Source organism: Centroberyx gerrardi, chromosome 8 (assembly GCF_048128805.1).
Source record: "Centroberyx gerrardi isolate f3 chromosome 8, fCenGer3.hap1.cur.20231027, whole genome shotgun sequence".
NCBI classification, from domain to species: domain Eukaryota; kingdom Metazoa; phylum Chordata; class Actinopteri; order Beryciformes; family Berycidae; genus Centroberyx; species Centroberyx gerrardi.
In genome coordinates this window covers 13,733,716-13,747,987 of record NC_136004.1, presented here as the reverse complement: position 1 = coordinate 13,747,987, position 14,272 = coordinate 13,733,716, and the positions used below count along the sequence as shown (strand labels likewise).

At 42.6% G+C, this 14,272-nt stretch overlaps 1 protein-coding gene across 2 annotated transcripts in view; it reads right to left on the bottom strand.

Moving 5' to 3' along the window:
* mctp1a (multiple C2 domains, transmembrane 1a) overlaps positions 1–12,150 on the bottom strand; it is a 147,763-nt gene extending 135,613 nt beyond the window's left edge. For both annotated transcript variants that reach the window (XM_071927472.1, XM_071927471.1), the window contains exon 1: positions 11,611–12,150. In XM_071927472.1, the coding sequence (XP_071783573.1) occupies positions 11,611–12,150 (540 nt within the window). The remainder of the gene's footprint in view (positions 1–11,610) is intronic.
* Positions 12,151–14,272: the final 2,122 nt, after the last annotated feature.

Genomic DNA, 14,272 nt, shown 5'->3' with positions numbered 1-14,272 from the left:
TACCCCACTGTGGGCTCAGGCAGGCTGCGGCACAAGCCCTGTTAATTATCCCACTGGTAAATTTATGGAGTTCTGATCTACTGAGACGGTCCCAAACACACACACACACACACACACACACATACACACACACACACACACACACACACACACACACACACACACACACGCACAAAGCTGGAAAACAAAACTGTGGGATGCAAACAGACAAACTGTCTAACGTTGAGCACCCCATTCCTCAATTTAATCTCTGAGTCACAGCTAGCCTCTCTGCATATTCAGAAAGAAAGAAACAGAAAGAGAGAAAGAGAAAGAGAAAGAGAAAGTTTTTTGTCCTTTTGCTCTCGTCCATAAAAAATGAAAAAGCATAGACCAAACTGGAAAGAAATCGATGTTTTCGAGTCCAATACTTGTCAGTTCACACTCAGGGAGTGAACGTACAGTATGTGCACGTTGCAAAAAGAGCCACAGAAAACTGAAACTGGTACAGCCAGATCATAGGGTGGCCATTTGTCTTATAATTTTTCTGTTGGCCAGTTACTCACTGGAAATGGAATGGAATTGCAGTGAAATAAATCAGGTGCTCTTTCCTCTATAACTACCCAATTTACTGTATACTAGGCAGCTGAGAGACATTATTGAATAGAACGCAACTGGAAAACGGGAGGGAAGGGCTCAAATAAATGACGCCCTAGTTTAATTAGTTTATTTCCCTGGCTCAGACTCTGCATCAAGATCAGCAATATTCTCTCTCTCACTCTCTCTCTCTCTCTCTCTCTCTCTCTCTCGGGATCAATACAGTGGCTTTTTAAGTGATTACAGTGACTTCCAAGGAAACCCCAGAGATGACAAATGACAGACAATGACAGAAGATAATTCACACAAAAACCTTTCCCCTGAGCTAAAATGACACGGTTTAGATCAACTAGCCAGGAGCGCAAGCATTTTGCAGGCCTAAAATATTGTTGCACTTTTCACCTAATTACTTTGGAGGTGTTTCAGTTGTTAAGTGTAAAAGTTAGAGGAGCAGATCCATCAAATGACTCGCTTCAGTGATTTATTAAGCCAGAGAGCATTATTTGGAGTACACTATATAAACTCTTCATGTTTAATTTAACGATAAATGTCAATGAGTCAGTCAGTGAAACCAGGCACATTCAATATCTATTTATTATTTTGCCAAATATCTTCACATAAGGCTATTACATAATGAAATAACCAACATGGGTTTTAGAAGATGAAAAACATCAGATCTGACGAAATGAATGTAGGAAGCGGAAGAAAGAGACAGCTTTTGGTCTACTGTGTCATTAGGCATGCAATTTAACTTTTAATTTGGCTGCAAAAAAAAAAACATCATGCCGTTTTTTTCTTCCACCTGATGCCACGTTTCAAGCACAATCCACAAAAAATGGGCCAGCCTCATTTGCAAGACAGGTGCAGAATTGCAGACCGCTGCCAGCGTGGTTCGTTTTGCATATGGTTACCGTGGTACATGTGGTCCAATGTGTGCTAAGTAAACACAAGTGAGGTATGCACAGACACACACACACACAGCCCGGCAAACATTAGCAACACACTCAGAACTGAGATAATAGAGACACACATGACCACTACTTAATCGAATTTACAGCCAAGCCCCCATACTGATCTCAATGGGCTACTGGAACACATATGACATATCAATGACTATTCAGATGACATCCTCTCTGCTTTAGGGAAACTCATTTGCAAATATTCAATATCCTCTCACCACCGAGGAAGTGGGGTGTTCATTGAGTTGCAAATGATTCATGCTTCATTAGCATGGGGAGTAGGGAAAAGATGTGTTTTTGTCCTGAGAGACGGACCACAGCCCACCTGTACCTTATTATTGTTGTCTTTCTGTGTCTGTCTGGGCTTGTCCCTGCTTTCATCTCCCGCATCCAACCCACTTATAAAATCTGTCACTGCTCAGTTGCTAGGTTGTTAAATTTCAAGAGCGTTGGGGTTGGAGGTGAGAGAATAGTAGAATAAAATAGCAGGCACAGAGGCTTTGTATGGGCTCTTAAACAAGCTATGTCACTCAACTCAACCTTTTTGTCTCAAATAACACAAACTCTGTTTCCTGATATTCACATAGTAGGTTGCTGCTGCCTGGAAATCAACTGTAATTTGACCACCCACCCTCCCTACACACACATACACACACACAATTTTATTTCTCTTATTCTCCAGTCCTTGCTATGCTTAAAATCTTCTTCCTCCGCTCAGCCAGAGCTTTGGTTTGACTCAATTCATGATGATTAATCTGTGTGGGAGGGCAGCATTAAGAGTTAGATAGGTAATTCCCTGGCTCCGTCTATTGATTTCAAGGCCGACCTATCTCTATCTGCTCTCTCAGTACACTGACTGATCATCTAGCATAGCGTCGCTATGGCTTTTGGCCTTTGTTTATCTATATATTATAGCCTATATCTATATCTATATCTATATCTATATATACATACATGCTCATTGTACACAAGGTGTGACCAGAGTAAGACCAGAGACTCTCTCTCTCTCTCTCTCTCTCTCTCTCTCTCTCTCTGTGTGTATGTAATGCTGCTGTTCAGGAAGAAGCTCACTCCTGAGTCATTTAGCGGTCTGCATTGCCACACTTAACCTTGTTTTCAACAACGCAAGGGGGCTGAAACCAGTGTGCGTTTGTGTGCGTGTGTGTACGTGCGTGTATACCTTAGTTGCATGTGGATGTGTGTGAGAGAGTGTGTGTCTGTGTGTGAGAATGTGCAAGGGGGCTGGCTGAGACCAGAGAAAACAAAGCTGGAGGGCAACACAATGTCACAGTGCAGGGTTGCCATCTCGCAGCACACCGTCTGTTCTTCTGACAGGCTGGGGTGTATTTTGGTTTTGTCCTCAGAATGCTCCGGCTCCCTCTTGTAAGGGACAAGTGTCGTCATCTGAGAGGCTAAGATTGGGATCAGGGAAGAGGAGACTTCAGATAGATAGGGATAGAGAAAATCTAGGTAAGGTTATCCCCCAAGGACATACTGAAGAAGGAAGGAAGGAAGAGGTAGAAGTAAGAGGCTCTTAAACAAGCTATGTCACTCAACTCAACCTTTTTGTCTCCTCACCTATAAGGCTTTGAATGGTCTTGCTCCAGAGTATATTGGTGAACTACTAATGCCTTATACCCCTGCTAGGCCCCTCAGGTCCTCTGAGCAAGGCCTGCTAGTTGTACCTCGTTCTACACTGAAAACACGAGGGGACTGTGCGTTTGCTGTCCTGGGTCCCAGGCTGTGGAATAGTCTCCCCCTGGGAGTCAGGTCAGCTAACTCTCTTGGGTGTTTTAAGTCACAGTTGAAGACCTATCTTTTTTCTAAGTGTTTTTATGATTGAGTGATCATGTACACGATTTTGATTTGTGATGCCTTTAAAGGCCCTGACACACTAATGTCGGGCCGTCGGTAAGCGTCTGTGTCCCTAGTTTTTGCGGTGTGTCCCGCACCGTTGGCACTAGTCGGACCCCTGTCGGCGGCTTTTCGGCCGATTGAGCATGTTGAATCGGCGGCGGAGCCCGTCGGTGAGCGAGATCACTCTGATTGGCACGAGAAGAGAAACGGAAGTGACGAAAGCAAGCAAACGACTAACTTTCTTCTTCCACAACCAAAAGACCAAGGGCTGACAACGCCAGTGCCATTTGCAACTTCTTATCAGACATATTCTCGATTAGAAGTAGCGAAACCGTCTGTGATGAGCGAGAGTGGTGTGAAAATGGTAAGCAAACGCTGCTTTGTTTACGGTTTGTATATCCGCAGTCCTAGGTCTTCCGGTTTCCCTTTTTGAATGATGAATACAGACTACCGCCACCTGCTGGTATGGAGAGTTATTTCCCCTCACGCAGGCGCAGAACGTACGTGCTAGTTGGCCGTTGGCTGTAGTCTTTGCGGTGTGTTCAAGTGCAACTTTTTGGACCAGACGCAGGCGACGTGAGGCGACGCAACAGTCGGCCTTCGTCGCCGCTGGTTCTTTGATGTCGGTTTGGTGTGTCAGGGCCTTAACTGTTGTTGCTTTGTTGTTGTAATGTTGTTAAATCTCATCGTTTGTTCTTTTAACCTTTTATTCTTTTGTAAAGCACTTTGTAACCTAGGTTTTGAAAGGTGCTATATAAATAAAATTTGACTTACTTACTTACTTACTAAGAAACTTCACTTTTCAGATCCTTGAGGGGGAGACTGACAAAGAGGATTTTGTTTTCTAAGCTTGTGTGGCTGGGGAGTATAACTCAACTGACACAAATAGTGACTTTTGATACAGTGAGTGTAAATCTCCCTGCAGAGTTTGCTGACATTCTAGATAAAATGATCATAAAAGTTTATAGCAGTGTTCATTTTGTCAGATTTTTTAAAAATTAAAATATATTCGGTCATAGCTTTGCCCTTTCAGAAAAAGCATTAATTTTTATTCTCCACGTCTCATCATCTCTCCTCCCTTTGCCCAAAAACAAATGATGAAAAACTACGAGAGGGACCATATAAAACGGATGTGACAAATGGACCATTTCTCTGGACAGTAAAATGTCCAGAGAAATGGATTAAATGACTAAAAAGTGACTTAACTTGACTGAACAAGCAAAAAAGAGTACAAGTCATTCCCTCTATCCACTTAATCCTTTTCAGGGTTGCAGGGGGGCTGGAGCCAATCCCAGCAAACAATGTGCAGAAGGCAGGGAGACAACACTGGACAGGTCGCCAGTCCAATGCACAGCTAACACACACAGACAGTCACATTCATACACATGAGCAATTTAGAGTCTCCAATCCACCATGTCTTGACGAAAACCGTGTGAAAACAGGGAAAACAGCACACACAAAGGGGTCGGGGATTGAACCTGGCTCCTTCTAGCTGTGAGGTGACAGCGCAAACCACTGAACCACCATGCAGCCACTGGGTTTAGACTACACATCTAAATTTACCACTTACATTTGCACTAGTCTGCGGATACAAACACTCAAAATCCTTTACCACTGGTCTTTCACAGATTTCTGTGGCAGAGAAATGGGCAGATTCGGAAATATTGTGAGGGAGGCAGACACCAAGCACTACCCGGCACTCAATCACAAAGTGAGAGCTAAAACCTATCAACTTCTCCAAAAGGTGTCAGTCATACTTTCACTAATGTGAAAATGTGTTTTTCACCAGTTTGTGATGCCCAGACAGCTTCAAGGTCTCAGCATCAATCATGTGCCTGGCAGTGTCTGCTGCCATCCCACGTCCCTGGGGCTGTAATGAATCTTAATTTAAGCTGCCATCAGGAGACTTCCAGAACGAGGCCACAGGCTGTTTCATAGCATCTGAATGGCGATAGTGCTGTTCTCACAGCACCACCACTCAGATAACAGGCCCAAATGAGCCACTTCTTACCCACAGGGCATCGAGGCTAGGAAGCAACATAGCTCAACTCACAGTCATTGCATTGGTGAAGAGGACAGTAGCTAAAACCAAACCAATCGTGACTGATATACAGTATGTGTATATATCTACTATTTTCTGAGGTTCTGACATTGATTCAGGAGACAACTGTCCTACTTGTCGTAGCTCACTGAAACCTGCAAGCCACTACCAATCCCATCCCATGCCTCTTTTGCCATTCAACCGGACTTTTCCCCATTTCCAATTTTCTAAATGCCAAACATCTAAGCCATGCTTCTTTCTTTCTGCATTAAACTCGTGTTGTGTATCTTACCACCGCCCTGATCTCTTCCCATAGCTCTGTTCATGTTTCCGACAGATTCTTTCCCCATAGCTCTATAACAGGAAGGCTGGTGTCACGCTCAACCTCTGTCCCATCCATCTCTGACACAGAGCCTTGATCTCTAGGCCAAATACACCACCAGGTCCATCCATAACACCTGTCCGTACGCAATAGCTAGTCCTTCCTAGTCAGCTGTAAAAAAAATTAATAATAACTAAAGTGGTTTAAAAGGATGAAGCCCTTGTCCAGTCCATGTTTATTAAAAAACAGATGTATTCTATCCAAAAATGATCATTCAAGTTGTCCCTAGTATCATTCCATGAATGGGACTACCCACCAAGCATTTTTCACATTTGACATATTGTATTTAGCGTTAGACTGTGAGTGTAGCTCAGTGACACAAAAACCTACTTCCCTGCTTCATAAGTCTTGAATATTTTAAAATGCTCCATATGAGCTGAGCACAGAGGAAGGAAGGCATGACTGAGCAGTGGAAACAGGGTTATGAGTCTCAGAGCTATAGAGCTCAAATTACAGGGAGTTACTTTCATTTCTCAAAGTTGGTTGCCTGTTAAGTTCAGAAGGAACATTTTCCTCTCATCAAAAGAGATATGCAAATGAGCAGCACACTGTGTACACCAAAACAACTCCCTTCTGAACACACAGGAAACACACAAACACTCTACAACAAACCCACAGAGCTTTAACTCCAGTTTACTTCTGTGGTGGAGCATGGGGTAGGGCTGAACGATTTTGAACAAATATCTAATTGCGATTATTTTGACTGATATTGCAATTGCGATATGATTCGCGAAATTAGAGGGAATGATAATTTTTACATCATTATTCTCATTTTCATTGAAAAACGTATTAAAATGATTATGGTGTGATTTTTGCGGGGATCTGTACCAAACAAAGATGTTTTCTTAAGTCTGTAGAATATGATGTGTAGGCCAGGACATCTCTGCAGCACGACAATATTTAATTTAAAATGGTATTTTGACACACATTTCGCCTTTAACAAATATTGCGCCTCCTGCGATTTGAAAATCGCAGTAGGCCATATTGCGATTTCGATAAAATTTTGATTAATTGTTCAGCCCTAGCATGGGGATAGGGAAAGATATGATTGACGGAGCCATAATTGGGCAACAAATATTATGACAAGTGATACTTTAACTCTGAAGCCAAACTGACGTGAGATACTGGAAGGGAAGTGACCAGAGGGACTATCTTCATTACACCACTGCCACAGTCAACTTGAACCGCCAAAGCCACTGTGAGAGGAGACGGTTCCATACCTTTCAGACAGAGCACATTCAGCCAAGCAGCATTCTCAGTTAAAGCATCTCATGAATGGAATAAATTACCAGAAAACATAAGAAAGTGTACCACCTACAGATCATTTTCCAATCACTTGAAATCATGGCTCATCAGTAATCAACTATGCAGTCACTAATTCTAGTCGGACTGATTTTACTTTATCTTTATTTTTTTCCTTTTATTAACTGTATATTGATTTTGTGCTGATGTTAAGATTTCTACTTATTTGACTTGTGTGTGACATTGACACTGTAACTCCCTCTTTCTATTAACCAATGTATGTCTATATAATGTCCAATGCCTGTTCTTTTATACCTGTCCAGGGAGTCCAGGGACTACGGATGAAAACTAGCCTTCTTGGCTAATTCTGGCATATTTTTTTTAATGTGCAATGTCCCTGTCAAATAAACAAATAAACTAAAACTAAACTCCAGGCTGTGAAGTGGAGCCCGCGCTATCTGCTGGATCCTGCTGGAGACCAGTGAGTTGACCACATCAGCGAAGGTTTAATCTATCTGACGAGGATGTTTTATCAGCTATTCAGGGTTGTTTCTACAGTGCAAAAAATTATCCATTGTGAGTAATTTTTTACTTGTTATTTCACTTGTTTCCAATGCAGTTTAACTTGTTTTGAGAGTCATAACATCTTCAAATAAGATGGATCACTACACTGGTATCCAGATAATGTCACTTGATTCAAGAAAAATCTTCAAACAAGTTGATTTGTACTGGCAACAAGTCAAATGGCCTTGCCCCTTTACCTCAATTTTCTACTTGTGTGGAGAAAATAAGATTTTAAGACTCAATATTAGACAAAATAACTTGTTAAGATGCATAGTTTTGCAGTGTACACTCAGCCTAGATAATAGTATAGCTGACTGATTTAGACTCAAACATGGATGGCTAGCTCGGCTGACTCCAGCATGGCAGAATGATAAAAGTAGGCCAAACTGACCTGAGTTATGATCCATGGCAGAGCAGCCAGAGGGAATCCCGATGGGGACTTGTAGACTGTGGCACACCAAACAGGGTAGCCTGAGTGACAAGCCAATGGAAATCTATGCAAGCTACAGCTCTGGTTTGCTTCCATTGGTCTGAAAACTAGGCCACAGAGAACGCCGACTTCCATCCCAAGGCATTTATTTGGGGAAGGTGATTTATCAGTGATTGAAGTTTCCTCTCTCTGTAAACAGAAGATTCTAGATAAAAACCTAAATGCGTCTACTCACTGGAATTAAGAGCCTGCATTAAGTAATCTTTTCAAATTAGGAGTAATGATTCACATAATTTGGAAAATAATCTATGACATAAAAGTAAAGCTATTTGTTTAACTATTTTAAAGTAATTCTGTGCTTGATGCAGGGCTTTTTAGCAGGTCTGTCAGGTAGTAGCAGGAGAACTCTGCTGGAGAGAGAAGGTCAGAGAGCTAACCACATCAGAGCGGGTCCATTGCAGAGCGGCTCTCTAGGGAGTATGTTGTCTTCTCTGCCTGCTATTGAGGATTGTTAGTGAGGTTGTTGACTGAGAGTGAATCTGAGGAAGCCTAGCTTGGATGACTCCGGCATGACAAACACCAATTGACACTTAGATGCCAGCATGTAGGCATGAAATAGTGAAAATATAGGGAATGGGGATAGGGATACATATAAACATGAATGTAATAAACATTTAACAAATTACTTAGTACTTGAAGAAAACGGGTGAAGCCAGACTTGAGTTCAGTGGTAACAGCCCACTATTAGTAGATATAAAGAAAAAACTTAAATACTAGTCACCCAAAGAAAACCCTCTATGAAATTGAAAGGAAGACTAGAAACAATAAATCTTATTAGAATGTGACAATTGCTGCTTAAGAGAGAGAATGAGGAAGAACACACATAGATTATTAATATACTGTTCATACTAAATCATCTTATTATAGAGTGAAAACAACATAGACTCCATAACATAACGTAACATAATAACATAACATAGGCTCTACTGTTTCATAATATGGGCATTGCAAAGTCCTTTGTTACTGTAATTGATTTGACTCCAGTTAGAGACAAAACATGAATAAAAACCTATAGACACAATAGAAAACAATTAATGCTAAAGTTAACAAGAATATACTGGATTTGTAGGCATCACATACCAAGCTATGAAAACAAGTAATCATGGAAATGACCTAGTGTGCTCGCTGTAATGAATGTTTCATGATTTTGTATTTTCAGCATGTGCTTTCCCCTGTTGCATGTTCTACTGTAGGCTCCACACACACACACACACACACACACACACACACACACACACACACACACACACACTCACATATTCAAATCTACTGTACAAACTGTCCTGCCTGTCAAGCAGCTAAAAACCAGTTTTTTCTCCATTGAATCACTAATGAAATGACTCCTACAACTTGGCATTAATCCCTTCCATTACTCACTTTCCAAATCAAACTGTGAAATGGCTTTTTGTTTGTTGTGCTCCAAAAGTTCTTATTTCATTTATGAAGCTTTGGCTTGGAGCTCTATGCTCTGAATCACATTATAGACTCACCTGATGGAGAAGTGGTGGATGACTACAAAAGGTCTATGCCTTTGATTTATAATCCTTGCTGGGTTAGGTTTGTGCTTAGGCAGCACATAAATGCTTAAAGTGGACTCACATACAAATGCACAGACCATGGACAATTTTCAGTATCATGATGTTTATTCGTTTCTAAGATTGTTACTGCTATCTTTCTATTTGGTTGTCTGCTTGTGTGCACTGATGTTGAGTATGTATTTCTCTGACTTTTTTGTTGCATGATACGTAAATTTTCCTGGATTAATGGATTAATCTCATCTCCTCTAATTCCATCTCTTCTCATCTCAATTCATCACTTATCTCACCTCATCTCATCTCCTCTCACCTCACCTCACCTCATCTCTTCTCACCTCATCGCCTCTTATCTCATCCCCTCTCATCTCATCTGTCATCTCATTTCACCTCATCTCTCATCTCCTCTAACCTCCTCTCATCTCATAACATGCAAATTAAAAAAATGCATATTTACATACAGGTAAGCAAACAACAAATGGCTCTGTCACTGTCCTATGGCCTGAAAAGGTGAATGATCTCTAACAGCTAAGCTTTGCCCTTGTAAAAAAGCACCTGGCTCTCTCTGCTTGTGGAAAGTTAAACAAATAAATAATCTACAGAGACTTGAAGGAAATATTATATGCCAAAAATGAGAGGTAACAAATTCCTCACCTTGACTGCTAAAAGTTTATTTGGCAATGTGAGATCCTTGCGTGTTAACTGACCTGATATACACTACGATGAAGCGGCAAGATACATTTCCACGGAGTCATTAATAGTCGCTATCTTTCACCTCTTCAGCTGAGTGCACTGCACTACTCCTGGAGATTAAATGGATAAGAGATCCTTGGCCCCAACTCCAGTGGGGTGAAGTGTGCTTACAAGTGCCCCTATGCCACGTCACTTTTAGACAGAGATCTGGATAATGATCAGACCAGCACTGGATCAATTCAAAAGTGGCAGAGAGGAAAGCCGTGAAATGAAAAGCTGTGCAACAACTGAAACAGAACATATCACATTTATATTATCAATATTACATTATAATTAACAGTACTTTTAAAGGAAATATCACCTAGGGTATCACCTGGGATTATTGAGCAGGGATACCAACAGGAGACAGACCTGTTTTAGAATAAATTGTAATCATTATGGTCTTCCATAAACCTTTATTAGAATATCAATTTTGCACTCAGAGTGTATGTAATTTTTCTGTGAATCTACATTATCTACTCTAGCTGATGGTTCAAATCCCTTCCATACTGTCTGGCATCCTACTGACTCAGCATCTTGGGTGCTGTGGGAACATGCCTGCCATCAATCTCCAACATTGCTGGCAGAGTGCCTGATATTCATTAGCCTACTGACCACTTTTCACGAAAAGGGAAGATGTGATCAATCTTTAAGCACGCATGGGCCTGTTGCAGCTTTTTTCTATAGGCAAGGACATTCTGGTACAGATGGACATGGACAGTGGAGCTAGGGGACACAATCCCTATATTGGATATGGGAAGATGAGGATGTGAGCAGGCAAAATAACTGGTTAATATGTCAAGATATCAAAGCATGTAGCCTTTTTTGAAAGCCTATCAGAGGGATAGATATTTAGTGAAAATAGCCTTACACAGGCTTACACAACATGACATGACATCAAAGCATGCAGCTTGTGATGTAAGCTTACGAGAGACAATGTTGCTGATGAATACACAGGCCTACACTTGCATGGGTTATTCTTATATGGTCCCTACAGCCTTATAAGCTTCAGCCTGGAGTATAGAAAGCTGCACATTGACAAATCGATGAGCGCATCACATGATATGAGCAGTGACAGCGCACGTAGCAGCAGCACCATCATCCTCAAACTTATCTCCTATATTTCATTTTCAAAGCAGTTTGCTTCATTGAGGATTTTGATTTTGCCATAGCCTTTTCGGGTGGTAATAGATAAGCTATCGGGCGCGTGTTTTACCACATGCGTCTCTACTCACAGAATCACTTGCGTTTTTACGCAGCTGCTCCTCCTCTCCCACCACCGCGGCCGGGTCCACCACCAGCTTCTCGAAGCACGCCGAGCCGAGAGAGGAGCTCTTCTGGTGGGACATGATCAGCTGGGACACGGGGAGCTTGGGGCTGCCGTGCGCCGTCAGCTCCGGCTTGCTCCCGGTGCCTCCAGCAGCTGCGCCCAGCGGTTGTTTAAGGGGCTGCCCGGCGCTGCTGGTGCCGGGGACCGCGTCGCTTCCAAGGGACTTCTTGTCTCCTTCGAAAGGCGCCGGGGTTGAGCAGCACAAATTCGGCTGAGACGACGAAAACACCCGGTCCAATTGTTTCTTTTTCCTCTTAAACATCCACAAACCCGACTCCTTTTTGCTGCCCTCCGCGCCGCCTCCGGCGCCGCGACGCTCCGAGCCGAGTTTGGGGCTCAGCCACGGCTTGGTCTTCTCTTGGAAATTCTTCCACATCCTCCGCTGGTAGGACAGAGACTCCTGTCCCTTGGCGCTGCTGTCATCCTTGGGTGCTTTATCGTCCATGGTGCCTGTGCAGCAGCCGGCCAGCCTGAGCGCAATCCGTGTAGTGAATGGATGTCACCGTTGGGCTGCTGCAGCTCGGCAGCACTTCCACTGATGATCAATTTAGAGTGCCAAGAAGGAGACGCACAATGTGATGATGAAGGGGGGTGTTATAGTCTCCCATCCGAAATAAATGAAGCCTGTCGATTGTCTTCTGCTGCCGCTGCACAGAGCAGAGGTGTGAATTTCATGTCACACTGTGCAGCACGAGTGTTAAACGGCGCAAGCGGTAATCTATCGAAAATGTATCTCACCTCACTGGTGAAGTTAGAGCACAGTGTTGACTCATTCTAGGTGACCTCAACTCAAACTCCCACGATGTTGTTTGACCTACACCGCTTGGTTGTTGTAGGTCTTTGCTTCCCCTCTCTGTCCACTGAGTTTAGCCAGGGTTTATGCCAACTTCCCCATTAATTGTTATATTCAAATGAAGGACGAAGGCAGCAACGCGCCTCCCCCTGGCCAGCCTTGTCACTTGACTGGATAATCTGAATGTTGGCGATTGCATAATGCAACCCCATAATGCCTCGTGGAAATGTTTATAATTCAGTTGTTCATTCCCAGTCAGACAACTCTTTTTATAGATTGTCCACGCGCGTGTGTGTCGCAGGTCAATGTGTGAATCCTTGAGATGTCCATATTCACATTATCTTCACTGCCCCGCCAGAGCAAATTTTATAATATGGTATTGCCATTTAGGGTGAACTTGCCTCCAAATTCATTCCTCTAAAATACCAACCAGCGACCTTGGTGAATCCAGAGCTAACACTGAGACCGAGACCTCAGTTGTCATTTAAAGGTTTGAAGACGTGCAGACATATAACCAGAGACATGGGTCTAGCTTTGTGGCTCTTTCAGAGACTCCCACACTGGAGCGTGTCCAGATATGTTTCCCCTGTTAAGTAGGTCAGGCTTCAGTAAATGTTATCACCCACGAGCAGCAGTGAGGCACACGGTTACCTCTTCTCTTTTTTAGAAATGAGATGCCGTGCTGCTGCAGTGAGAATAATAACTCATTACATCTTCCCCTCTGGGCCTTGTTTCAGTACTGACCTGCACCGTCCCCTGGTTAACACTGTGCCCGCATGCACACAAACAAACACACACAGACACGCACAGTTATTACAAGAATGAATACAATCCCTTTCCACCCCCCCTCTCTATCTGTAACGCGCACACGGCGAGACACACACGCAAGAGGTCACAGCACGACCTTTTCTATTTAAACAGAGATGATGAAATTTGACTTTGAGCTAGTAAAGTGCAAAGGGGAATATTATAAAAGGATCGTCCTCATCCCACTAAACGGTCACAGAGGGACTGACTGTCCAAGGGCCTGCATGTAGATTTAATCATGAGGGACTAAGGTATCACAAGGGCACCACTTGAAAGAGTGATGGTAAAGGCATGCTTGGCTCCTTTGAGGTCCTCTGTTGGGGGTCAGGGTCTTGATTCATCTAATGAGAACATGGTAATCACCCTTCAGTGGTGTGTGGTGCTTTACCTTGACTCCTAGAGGCTATCCTAACCTTATGTTATCATTCAGGTGCTACAGCATAACAAAACGCTGTTGTCATGTGAAAACCTCATAACCCTTGACCCTTGGTGCTTACGAAACCCTTTCAAAACCCATTGGAAAAACTCCAAAATAGATGGTGGTCAAGCTGAAGACAAGGCTCTGTTTCTCCACTCCTGATAAGTTGACATTTTAGTTAAAAGTGTTTCACCTGGCAGTGATGATAATTTTCTTGCTTAACCATGGATTTCCACTGAAAAGGTAATTGCCATTTTACCAGTGGTGATGTAGAACAATAACAAACCTGATAGCACACAATCAGTACACATGATAATAAAAAGTCAGATAATCTATTTAAGCAGCGTGACATATCAAAACGCACACGCGCCAGTTTGTTTTCAATTTTCTGTCATATCCAGACACATCTATCAGTAAGTGAGTGTATTTTCATGCCTAACCAATAATATACTTTAGATGAATAATCGATTATATGCTACAGCTTTGTTGTGGCTTGGGATCAATTTCATTAATATAATAGGCCTATAATTTTTGCCTGATATCCATCTC